Genomic DNA, 13,642 nt, shown 5'->3' with positions numbered 1-13,642 from the left:
TCTCGCATTTAACCCCATAGAGGTAATGCCTCCACATCTTGAGTGCAAAGATAACTGCTGCCATCTCTAGGTAATGGGTGGGGTAATTCAACTCGTGCTTCTTCAACTGTCTAGAAGCATAAGCAATCACCCTATCCTGCTGCATCAAAACACAACCCAATCCCACTCGAGATGCGTCACAGAACACTGTGAAATCCTCATTACTAACAGGCAGAGCTAGCACTGGTGCTGATGTCAATCTCCTCTTGAGCTCCTCAAAGCTCTCTTCGCACTGGTCTGACCAGATAAACTTCTGGTTCTTCTGAGTCAGTTTGGTCATAGGAGCTGCTATCTTTGAGAAGTCCTGTACGAACCTCCTGTAGTAACCTGCCAGTCCCAGAAAGCTTTTAATCTCAGTCACTGTAGTGGGTCTGGGCCAGTTAGCTACAGCCTCTATCTTCTTGGAATCTACCTCTATCCCATCAGCTGATACTACATGTCCCAAGAAGGAAATGCTCCTCAACCAAAACTCACACTTAGAGAACTTGGCATATAAACCATGCTCTCTCAGTGTCTGCAGAACTATCCTCAGATGCTGGGCATGCTCCTCTGCATCTCTGGAATACACTAAGATGTCATCGATAAAGACAATCACAAAGTGATCCAGATACTCGCTGAAAACTCTGTTCATGAGATCCATGAATGCTGCAGGGGCATTAGTCAACCCGAACGGCATCACTAAGAACTCATAATGCCCATATCTGGTCCTGAACGCTGTCTTAGGCACATCGGCCTCTCTGACTCTCAACTGATGATACCCGAATCTCAAATCTATTTTAGAGAAACAACCTGCTTCAGCTAGCTGGTCAAATAGATCATCAATCCTAGGCAGAGGATATCTATTCTTGGTAGTGACCTTGTTTAACTGTCTGTAGTCAATACAAAGTCTGAGGGATCCATCCTTCTTCTTGACAAAGAGCACTGGAGCACCCCAAGGTGAGGTACTAGGGCGGATGAAACCCTTATCTACCAAGTCCTGCAACTGGTCTTTCAACTCCTTTAACTCTGCTGGTGCCATCCTGTAGGGAGGAATAGAGATAGGTCTAGTATCAGGCAACAATTCAATTTCAAACTCTATCTCCCTACCAGGCGGTAGTCCTGATAAGTCGTCTGGGAACACGTCTGGAAACTCTCGAACTACTGGTATCGAAGCTGGTTCCCTAACCTGACTGTCTAGCTCTCTCACATGAGCTAGAAACCCCTGACAACCCCTCCTAAGCAAACGACGAGCCTGAAGGGCTGAAATCAGACCTCTGGGTGTACCTCTCCTATCTCTTCTGAAGACTCACTCTGACCCATCCTGGTCTCTGAGACTAACTACCTTGTCTCTACAGTCCAAAGTAGCACCATATGTAGATAGCCAATCCATTCCTAGAATGACGTCAAAATCTGTCAAATCTAGAACCACAAGGTCAGCTGGAAGGCATCTACCCTCTATGAACACTGGACTGAAACGACAGACTGACACTGCCACTGATGGGTCACATTTGGGTCCACTAACCCAGAGAGGATACTCTAACTCAGAACTGATCAAACCCAGTCTCTCTATGGCTCTCGAAGCAATAAAGGAATGAGAAGCACCGGGGTCCATCAAAGCATACACATCTGAACACCCAATAATGAGATTACCTGACACCACTGTGTTCGATGTATTAGCCTCCTCCTGAGTCACAGTGAAAATCCGTGCTGGGGCTACAGGATTTCCACCTCGGGAGCCTGCTGCTGAAATAGAGGCTGCCCCTCTCCCTCTACCTCTGCCACTACTCTGAGGCATGGCTGGAGCTGCTGGCTGCCCTATTGGCTGTACAACACTGCCTAAACTCATCTGCTGGGAAGGTGCCACAAAAGTCACCTGGGGACACTCTCTAGCAAAATGTCCTACCTGTCCACATCTAAAACAGGCTGAAGATCCCAACTGACAAGCTCCTCTGTGTGGTCTTCCACATCTCCTACATACTGGAATAGCTGTGCCAGAGCTTGAGCCACTACCCATTCCCAGACCAGACTTGACTCTGCTCCAGAACTTATTCCTCGCTCCTTTTGCCTTTTCCCATCTTTTGCTACCTGAGGTTCCTGCACTGGGAGCCTTAGAACCTGAAGCCTGTGCCTTTGACTGTTTCTGAATATTGGCACTAGCTTCCATCTTCCTGGCTGCATCTATTATAGAGTGAAAACTCTCCTTTTCTGCTGGAAGGATCAAGGAAGAATACCTGGGATGAAGTCTCATGGTATATCTTCTTGCCTTCTTCTGATCAGTATCATAGGCCTGACCCACATACTGAAGCAAATCCAGGAACTTATCCGTAAACTCATCAATACTCATTTCATCTGTTTGTCTCAGCTGTTCAAACTCTATTATCTTCATCTCCCTGGAGATATCAGGAAAAGCCCACCCTGCAAACTCATTAGCAAACTCTCCCCACAACATACTGTTCATTCTGGGCTCTATATAGTTCTTGAACCATTCCCGAGCCTTCTTACACTTTAGTGTAAACCCCGCCATCTCAATGGCTCTACTATCATCTGCACCCAACTCATCAGTGATCATCTTCACAGTTCTCAGGTACTCAAATGGATCATCTCCTGTATTGAACTTAGGAGCATCCAATTTCAGGTACTCAGTCATTTTCACCTTGCTTCCAGATGCACTAGGTGGAAGTGTTTGAGCAACAGGGACTACTGGTTCTGTTTGTGGTGGTGGGGGCACTGGTTCATTTAGTTCTGGGTGTGCTGCACTTGGATGGATAGGAGAGGGTGGATACATAGGATATGGTGGGTAATAGTATGGATATGGCATATGTGGCATATATGTAGGATATGGGTCAAATCGAGAGTACTTCGACATACCCTCCATCGGATACTCTGGATCCTGGGAAACAGCCGGATAATCAAAACCTGAGGCCTGAACGCCTCCCTGGGATTCTCCCATACCTTCATCCATAGACAGATCAGTCTCCTTGGCCTCCCTCACTTCCTCTGATCTACCTCCTCTAACTACCCCTCTTCTGCTCTCGTCTACAGACCTTCTAGGGTCTATTGACATACCTTCCCTGCTAGATCTTTGTGATCTTGCCCTCGGCAATGCAGGAGGACGAGCAGCTACTCTCTCACTATCTGATGGGACTCCAGTCAATCGAGCTGATCGACGAGTTCCTCGCATTATAACTTTGAAAACAACACATAACATAGCATATTAGCATATAAACATATATCTCAATCATAATACACATGCATATGCATTTCATAGCATCAAAAAGACAGGACTCAATATCCTATCCTAGTGGACATGATTTCCTATTGTGCTTGACCAACTGTAATCTCTATGAGCCCGACACTCTTTCTATAGGTCCGATCATTTGAACCTAGGGCTCTGATACCAATCTGTAACGACCCCAAAATAGACCGTCACCGGCGCTAGGATTCAGGTCGGCTTAAGGCCGCCAGAACCCGTAGCAAGCCTGCTATACTCTCTGTGTACCTGTAAATCTCATACATGATCATACATTTTCTGTGAAAATAAAAACTCTTTTCTGAACCATGGCTCAACCTGTGCATGCATTATCACTGTACTCTGTACCCTGTACTCTGTACTCTGTACCCCTTACTAGAGCTTGCTCTAGATGGGTTATCTCATACCTGTTAAGCCTGGTTTTTCGCATACACTGTAAAACATATACATATACAGATCATGTACATAACCAAAGATTTACAACACAAACCACTAAGTCAAGCACAAGTCTAACTTTAAACACAACTGGCACATTTCTTAAATATTACATGTCCACTCTAAGCTTATTACAAAGCTCTTCTCTTATTCTGTACTCTCTTTGGACTTCCCCTGTACACTGTACACTGAACCTGCAAAACTGGGGTTAAGGGAGTGGGATGAGCTCTATAGCCCAGTGAGTAGAACAGAAAAACAAGCCATTAAAATATGAACTTATGGAATGCATCATAACACAGACAATCCACATCAAGGATAAACCTGTCACCACATAGTTCCAGTAAACCGTGCCAGGCCGTAGACTGGGGTCCTGGTCTTCCTGTATTGTATATGTATATGTGTATATAACACTTGTACTTACCATTTGCCAGGCATAGACCGGAAACCTGGTCTTTACTATACCTGCCAGGCCGTAGAATGGGGTCCTGGACTTCCTATACCTGCCAGGCCGTAGAATGGGGTCCTGGACTTCTTGTCTGGAACTACTGGATCATTCAGCATTTACCCACACCAACAATATAGCTATGCAATGCAACATCTTTGTGAATTCTAATGCAATCAACCTATTGCATTTTCATGATGCATGGAAGATGCTAAAAGCAGTTAATGTCTCAATTAAAACGAGTAATAAGTTTAATTCCACTCACCTCTGGCTGTCTGGACTGACTCTGCAGGTTCTGTAAACTCTGGAGCAGTACTCACTGCTGCTCTCTCTGGTTCCTCTGGTCTGTGTAAGCACAGAAAGACTCAAATGAGGGACCAAACTAGCTTAAAAATAACTCTATTAAACTCCCCAAGAATCCCCTTAATCTCACTCTAAAACTCATGCAAAGCATACAAAAGAAAAGCTAGACAAAGCACTTTCGGCGGCAGGTTCGGCGGCCGAAAGTCCTCTCCAGAGACGAAACTCATGCACCTTCGGCGGCCGAAAGTCCTCTCCAGAGACGAGCCTCAACTTTCGGCGGCCGAACCCTTTCGGGGGCAAGTTTTGGGGGCTGAAAGGCACTCCAGAGACGAAAGTCTCTAACCTTCGGCGACACCTTCGGCGGCCGAATCCCCCAAACAGAGCCGAACTTCAAAACTCTCGGGGGCAAGCTGTGGCAGCCAAAGCCACCATGCAAGAGGTTCGGCGGCCGAATGCACCTTCGGCTGCCGAACCTGAGTTCATCCAGAACTCAGCTCCGACGGCACCCTAGCTCCTCAACCCCTTCCACCTCTCAAAACATGCATACTTCAACTCCTTAACACACATATACTCAAGTATATGTACAAAGGGGTTCAAAACTATCTAAAAACCCCAACAAACACATCAAACATAACACACAACCATGCTTTCATGCATAAGTCATCAAAACATCCTTATTAACCTAAACATGCATCTCTATCCAAACCTCCATAAAACTTCTATAAAACATTAAAACATGTTTAAGATCTTCACTTACCTCTTGTAAACAAGATTATGAACGATCTGAACAAAGAAAAATGGATCAACTCCTCTTCAAACTTACTAAACCTCAAAAACTTAGCTTTTAACTTCAAAACCTTCAAAACCCTTGAAAACCAACAAACTTCTGCATGAGCTGCTAAAAACCTTGCAGATGGGTCATGGGAGACGTGGCCTAACCTCTGGCAATGATCTGGAGGCAACATCTGTCCAAATCACTGACTAAGGAATGCACAATAGCTGGCTGACCAACTCAGCTTCGGCTGCCGAATCGTATGCAAAACCATGCAACATTCGGGGGCCGAACTTGAGCTTCGGGAGCCGAACATTGGGCACTTTCGGCGGCCGAACTTACCTTCGGCGGCCGAACCTGGCTTTTCTGCCTTGGTTCATTTCAACTCAAAACTTGGTTCTTTGTCACTTAAAAACATTAAAACTTGTTACATTACTTTAGAAAAACATAAATCTTACCCTTCTAGAGAATCCCGACATTCTGGATTCCACCGGACGACAGGAATTCCGGTGCCGGACTCTAGCCGGGTATTACATTGAGCAACTTAAAAATACTAAAATCCTCCATACCATCAATACATGGGGTATCCACAAAAAAGTTAACATCCTTATAAGGATCACCCCACACCTTAACTTGCCTCGTCTCCCACTCTCCATCGAGTACCTTGATTTAGAATACCCTTAGCCTGTAAAACACACTTCCAAACAAAACTTGGGTTAGAAATAACTGTTGCATTAAGAAAATCCATTCCAGGGAAATATGTAGCTTTGAGAAGATGAATAGGAAGAGATTATGGGTTGGAGATAAAACGCCAATTCTGCTTGCCAAGCATTACTAAATTAAAGTATCGAAGTTGCTGAAAACCCAATCCACCTCTATCCTTACTTAAACACATCCTATGCTAAGATAACCAATGAATTTTTCTAGAGTCCCTTCCATTCGAACCCTATCAGAAGGTGTTCATCATCCTCTCTAGCTCCTTACATAGATAGATAGGTAAAGTAAAAACACTCATAACATAGGAAGGAATAGCCTAGGCTACAGATTTTGATAAAATTTCTTTGCCAGCCCGAGATAAAAACTTATCATTCCAGCAACTCACATGTCTCTATAACCTATACTTTAAGAAAAAAAACACATGTTTTTTGCTCCTACCAATCAAAGGGGGTAATGTTAGGTAACGACCATGGTCTAGAGATTGTAAAGCACCCAAAACAAATGAGATATGAACCCTTCTATCTATGGAATAGTTTGAGCTAAAAAAGATACCTGATTTTTGAAAAATAACAGCTGGCCTGAAGCAGTCTTATAAATAGTAAGAATACGCTTAATAGAATCACACTCCATATCATCTGCTTTAAAAAAGAAAAAACTGTCATCAATAAAAAGAAAATGGAAACAATAGGAGCTCTACGAAAAATACGAATACCATGGAGCAGATCATCTCTTTTGGCCTCCTGAAACAACACTGATAGCCCCTGAGAACAAATAATAAACAAATATGGGCTGAGAGGATCTCCTTGTCACAAACCTCTTTTAGGCATAATAGGACCAAACTCGACACCATTCACAGTAATATAGTATTTAACGGAACTAACATAAAGCATGATAATGTCCACCCATCTATGGTGAAAGCCCATATGCAACATAATCAACCTTAAATAATTCCAATCCACCCTATCATAGGCCTTACTAATATTAATCTTCAAAGCCACCTCACCCTTCTTTCCTCTAACTTTTTTCTTCATATAATGAATAATTTCAAAAGCAATTAATACATTATCTATAATCACTCTATTAGGAACAAAAGTAGAATGAACTTGTGAGATCAAACTTGATAAGAGCACTTTCAGCTTGTTAGCCCAAACTTTAGCTAAGATTTTGTAGAGAACATTATACAAAGAAATTGGCATCAAATCCTTCATGAGATGGATTCTCTTTTTTTAGGATAAGGATAATAATGGTATCATTAAAGGACTCAAAAAAACTATATGTCATAAAAAATTATTCTGTGCCCATTTCTTAATTTTAGAGAAATAGAAACAAAAATATATTGTATTTTACTACAGTTAATAACCGATAGACATCCAAACATCTGAATTAAAATATTTGGTAAAATTCTAAATAAGTAAATGATAGCTGATATGCAGCTGATAAGATCTCTATCGGCTGCATTTTCTATCGACTGCATTTTCTATCGGCTCTAATTGTAGAGTTATTTTTTATCGGTCGGTAGCTGATTCAATTTTATTTTTCATTTAGACTATATTATTCTTTTTAAAATTTTATTAATTATAAATTTTTTCTTTAATTAAAATTTTACATTATTAAATTATTTAAAAATATAAAAACATATTAAATAAATATAAAAATATTATAAACGATAATTAAATTAACCATAATATTCTATCTTTATACAAGAAACAATATTTATATTCATAAAAAAATATATTTTAATTATTATATATGTTGTATAATAAATAAATATATATATATATATATGATAAATTGATACATATCATTATTGGTGATTTAATAATTAGGTATAATTTATCAAACATTCGGTATATATTAGATAGAACAACTCTCAGCTATCAACAACCACTTTCAATTACATACAACAGTTAAATCAAATAGGCCAGGCCTAATAGGAGATTATTAAAAATGAACTTCATCCCATGTTTCCCTCTTAATTAACTGACTAATTATATTGTGATATTATTTTTTATTTGACATATAATAATTTGATTTATTTTTATTCTGTAATTAAATTTATAGATATTATTAAAAAAATTATATATAATGAATTTGGAATTTTTAATAATAATAATTTTTTTTATATATAAACGTATATAAATTTTCATTTAGAAACACCGATTTTTTTTTATTGTAATAATTTATGCAAAATATTTACAATATTATTTAAGGAAATTGTTGGGGGATAAAATATATTTATTTAATTATATATTATATAGCACTGACATATGATAACGTAATTTGTTTATTTGTAAATTATAATATTTGGCATAAATAAATTAATTTAAATTTATAAAAATTGAAGATATTTTTATCTGTATATATCGTAAAAATGGACCCAAGGTGATGGGCCATGGCCCATCTACTTTATGAAACATGGCCCAGGGACTATTTTACTCATGTCTTGGTTCTAACCCTGTTCCAGTTCCACTTTATTAGTAGATAGAAAGCCTTCTAATAACAATAATAATAATTGTATATATTTTTTTCTTACCATTCACATAGAATTTAAAACTCTATTAAGGATAAACTACAAAGAGGGAATCAATGCTAAAATCTCATGATTTATATACATATGTCATATCTTTTAAAATTGTAAGAAAAATAAAGAATTTTAAATTTATTTTTTTTAATTAAAAATAAAGTTGGGTTTCAATCTTAAGAGACACAATCCGAAAATTACCCCACAAATGCACATATTCACATGCATGCATGCTTGAAGTTCAAGGCATTTGGGGAAGTTTTATTGACTGGGATTTGGTTGAGGCAAGATCTTGAGAAGTGGTTCTCATCATAAGTTGTGGAGATGGTATTGCAATTTGCCACATTCTTTCTCAATGTTTCCCCACCCTCATCATATCAACCGTGTTATGCAACATTTATCATGATTTTCATACTAGAGTTAGCTACCAACGTCCAAAAGCTGCATTTGAATTTTTTTTTTCTTCTATAGACCTGCATCGGTTATATATGGAGGTTATATAAATTTACTTTCACCGTGTTAAACATCGGCTATCACTCACAGGTAAATCATTAAAAAGTTATTATAGTCCATGTTGGTGGCTCAACCCTAAGACAGTGAGAAGCTGTTGAGCTCTGTGGTGTCATCCTTTGGTGGCTTCTATCACTTGCACTGCTCTTGAATCTTGCGGTTTCTAGGCACGCAAATTCACTTATGAGCTAGAGATGTTTCGACCGATTTCCCGGCTAGCGCTGTAACTCCGCTGCTTTCATCATGTGCCGGCGGTTTCCTAGAATTTTTGCATTTTGGAGCTATGGGCTCCTTTATTTGGCTGGGTTGCTGAGCCTCTTGGTCCTCGTTAGTTTTTATCATATATTAGTTTGATTAGTGCATTTTTGGATGCATGAAATGGAATTGATGAACGTTTTCCTTTTATAAATGAACAATGCAATTGTTTTATGCAATTATGCTTTTTTTTTTTGAAACAATGCAGTTATGCTATTTATATAATCTCACCCAAATCCTGATTTTTAACTACAGAGATATCTATCACTAAGAAGAATACATTGGTATATAGCTTGGCACTGGAAGCTCCATTGCAAACTCATTGGCCTGTTCTAGAGGGACAAAATACAGAACAAAGAATTAGCAGCAATGATATAGAGAATCTTAGTGTTTGCTCTTTGCTCAAATGGCAACATCTGTAACCTGTTTTGCAGAGCAGAAAATACTTGTCTGAGAGTGTAAGCCTAACCTATGCGGATCTAAGACATAATAACTATGGTGGAACCCATAAATGAGACCAGCATATTCGTAACTATGGTGGAACCCATAAATGAGACCAGCATATTCGTATCTTGACTTCTTTATAGACTGAATCAATGTAATAAGTACAACATCTTCACTTAAAAGAAATAATTATGGTCACGTCCAATTTATCAAGATAAACAACAAAAATGTTAAGCAATACTCGATCATCAAAAATTTATAATGCAGAGGGCAATGTTATAATTACAAGAAATCAAGTGAATAGCACTTCAAAAAAAAAAAAAAAAAAAAAAACAAAAACAAAAACAAATTCTCAACCAACAAGATTTGTACATTATAACCTTTCATGTGAACTTCCATAGACTTCATGATTTACAAAAATCATCGACAGAGCTCAGAACATAATCCCTGGATCTGAGACTTTGTTGCACCTGGCAGTGTGTATGAGAAGGATTTCCCATTGGTTGTGCATGTCAAATTTAGCTGGTTGCCAAATTGGTTAGACTGCAAGAACAACACATTCACAAAACATCAAACTCAGGCCCGTGCAAGTTACAGCTCTTAGAAACTAGTTTCAGTCAGTATCTACAAGCGAACATGACTTTTTCAGTCATTTGTTGATACTCGATAAGAGTCATATTTTGCTTCTTGTTGAAATGTCTACTATTATTGGACCAATAGAAGAACTAGAGCTAGAGCTCAGTTAACTATAGGTGAGTGTAATCTTCTATGATGAACCAATAAGCATTTTGTAATTAAAACAGCTTTTCTAACAAATCCATGGTTGTTCCTGTTCTGAAAATGAAAATAATATGGCTTTACTGCAGAACTTAATTCACAGAAATGAATTATGGTGTGGGTTGGGTGGAAAGGAAGGAGCATTAGCAGTTTAACACTCCAATAGGACTTACCAAGCATGAAGCAGGCCCAGTGTTACAGCTCCATTTCGCAGTAGGCACACAAGACAAATAATGACACCATGAACAATGTTCATTTGCATCAAATCCTCGAAGAAGCAGAACCAGACCAATAGTAAACCTGTAAAAGTTAGTTTCACAGTATTTAGATTTTATTGTGTACCAAACATTTAAAGGTGCAATTGAGCAAATATAGGAATCTAGAAAAGATAGGAAGAGCAGTCATCAATTAAACCATAGAATGTCAAGCTTTCTATTGAACAGTTTACTTGTGTAATTTTTGGGTCATAAAGATCAGAATGCCCTTTTCCTTTTCCGATTCAAAAAGAACTTCACTTAGGATTAAATTCAACAAAGAAACAGAATTTGCTGAAAGGACAACAAAACAAAGATGTTTACCCGACAATGATAATGATAAGAGAAATGATCCACAATATCCGCTGATATGATTTGAATTTAGATTTAACCGATACTGGAAGATATCCAGGAGGAGCATATCTTTGGCTAACCCATCCAAACTGTGGGCGAATCAGAAATACAAACCCAATAAAGAAACCAGAAAGAAATCCTCCGATATGCGCAAAGTTGTCAACATGCGGTAGAATTCCTACTGCTAAATTGATTGCAATGATGACCAAAAGAGTGATAAAAGCTGCTACCTAAAATTGCAGACGGAATTTGTAAGGTGATTGAGACAAACAATATAACCAGAGAGGTACTACAGTTTAAGTAAATAGTAGCAGAACTAGAAGTGATGTAGTGAGTACCTTATTAGTATACATTGACCAATTAGTAATGAGTTCAGAAAGCATGGCCCCAAGTAGCCCAAAAAGTGCACCAGAAGCACCAACAGAGATATTTGATTGGATGAAAAGAGCCGACAACAAACTCCCACCAAATCCAGAGATGATATATAGCAATCCAATCTTAACTGTAAAGCACCAAACAGAAATGCAGCAGAAGTATTAGTAAAAAAAATGTCAGAATTTATTATAAACAATTCATTTATTAAGGATTCAAATTAGCAGAAAACAAGGCGACACTAGTAAAGTACATATGTATAATGGCATGAAAGATATCTCAGGCTACATCATACATACACCTTATGCGCCAACAGATACACGGTTTCAGTGAAGAGAAGACCAAATAAATGAAAGAATACAAAAGAAAAATATTTGAAGGAACCAGCAAATTCCTAAAAATGGACCTAGAACCTGCTATTGAGAATAAGAAAGGAGACAGTTTCAGATGCAGACTTGTCCATGCAGACAATTAAAGGAGAAAAATCAAAGATGAATAAAAATGAAAAGGAAATTATTATGAGGCAAATGTTGCATTATAAACCATTATGCACTAAACAGTGGAAGTAACACTTTGACAGCCTAAAGCCAAAATAGTTGAAGAATTAGATTAGATGAGCATGAAACACGAACCAACATTGCAGCCATTAAAGATTGTGGTTTTGAAGAGTAAAAAACTCGGAGATTCTGCAATTCCTAAACAAAGTGCACTAACTAGGAGGCCACAAATCAAAATCATAGGCAAAATCTGCACAAAGCATTTGACTAATCATAATTGATCTATTTCCTTGTGAAACCTTAACTTTCATAATAAATTACAATTCCACAGAGAATCAATCTCACCTCAGTAAAAAGTTTAATTAGTTTCTTCCCTCTGATTATTCTTTCAAGTGTTTCTAACAATTTTTTTCATTTCAAACAAATTCACTAAGAATTAGTCAAATTAAAAAGTAAGATGTTATCACCTGCAACTCTCTATTAATTAACAAGAAAACATCAACTCCATTCTGCTACAGAATTTTAGCAGGTGATAAAACTTAAGTAGAAATGCATACCAAATCCAAATTCCTGTTCAAGCCGAATGCCAATAATTAACAGACTCAGCATATTTGCCAGCAAATGAAAAACTCCTGCATGTAACCAATTGCAGGAGAGGAGTCGCCATCCCTGGTGGTCATCAACTACCTTACTTACATCCAAAGCCCCCAACTTCTGCAGCCTAAAACAATTAACACTCGTCACTCAACAATTTCAACCACATAAATATACAAGAGGAAGAGATAAAACAAGCATACGTTGTCGAAGAAGGGCCGAGAAGTGGATTCTCCTTGAAAGGCTGAAAGGAAAATCTACCCAGAAAACGAACAGTGCAAGAGACAGTATTCTTGGGGCAATTATTGACATACATGGTGATAATGAACATAACGATATTGCCAATGACAAAAGCAAGTATAATCCAAGGTACCCATTTCTTGAAATGCTTAACTTCTGTGTACATCACTGGACTCTGAGACAGCAATTGAGGAGTGCCTGTTTCTACTGGGTGTACAACGTTGTATGCCCTCTTGGAATTGACCCTGATTTGTGTCCCCGCCGATGGAGGAGGAGCAGAAGGAGCAGGACGATGCTCCATCTCCATTGGATATGCAGAAACAAAGTGAATAATCGTCAATCAGCAAGAAGATGTGAAGAGGAGAATTCTGAATGTGAGAAGAGACCAGTGGAGTCTTCAAATGAGGGCGGGCAGTTGGTCAACGGTTTCACCAACCGAACCCATTACACGACAGAGACGCCGCAAGTTCTGACGGAAATTGCGTCCCGAAACTATCCATCTTTTCTTTTGCCTTTATATATATATATATATGTTTTTTTTACCAGCAAAAAGAATTTTGCATAACAGGGGTGCAAAATGAAGATGTTTGTACATTATTATTATTTTTATTATTATAATACACAGGAAGTTCGATTAACTACCTACCCCACCTCTGATTTTACCATTTTTTATATGCATATTTGAATAGATGATGACTTGAAAAGCGTTTAGCCAAAAGTTAAGGGTGCAACGTTGTAAAATTTCTATGTTTTGTTTTTTTCTAAATTAAAACTATATATGTTTTTTTTTATTTTTAAAAACTATTTTTTTAAAAGAGAAAGGTAATTCTCATTATTTAATCGTTAAAAAATCATACAAAATATTAGGACGACATCCTAAATAACAT

The 13,642-nt window shown here is 38.3% G+C and overlaps 1 protein-coding gene across 2 annotated transcripts; it reads right to left on the bottom strand.

The window, feature by feature from the left end:
• Positions 1 to 9,992: 9,992 nt before the first annotated feature.
• On the bottom strand, positions 9,993 to 13,264 carry LOC110621987 (RHOMBOID-like protein 1). 2 transcript variants are annotated; one of them, XM_021766308.2, is made up of 6 exons: positions 12,719 to 13,263; positions 12,479 to 12,642; positions 11,391 to 11,554; positions 11,023 to 11,282; positions 10,618 to 10,744; positions 9,993 to 10,210 (listed from the first exon to the last, which is right to left on the bottom strand). In XM_021766308.2, exons 1-6 carry the CDS (start codon positions 13,060 to 13,062, stop codon positions 10,088 to 10,090), a joined length of 1,182 nt encoding a protein of 393 aa, XP_021622000.1. In that variant the 5' UTR covers positions 13,063 to 13,263; the 3' UTR covers positions 9,993 to 10,087. The 2 variants fall into 2 exon arrangements, with proteins under 2 accessions (XP_021622000.1, XP_043815515.1); XM_043959580.1 differs by lacking the exon at positions 9,993 to 10,210 and adding an exon at positions 10,221 to 10,501 and having other exon boundaries at positions 12,719 to 13,264.
• Between the last annotated feature and the right edge of the window lie 378 nt (positions 13,265 to 13,642).

Source organism: Manihot esculenta, chromosome 9 (genome assembly GCF_001659605.2).
Source record: "Manihot esculenta cultivar AM560-2 chromosome 9, M.esculenta_v8, whole genome shotgun sequence".
Taxonomy (NCBI): Eukaryota; Viridiplantae; Streptophyta; class Magnoliopsida; order Malpighiales; family Euphorbiaceae; genus Manihot; species Manihot esculenta.
The sequence above is the reverse complement of the archived record's forward strand: the minus strand, read 5'-3'. Positions and strand labels throughout refer to the sequence as shown.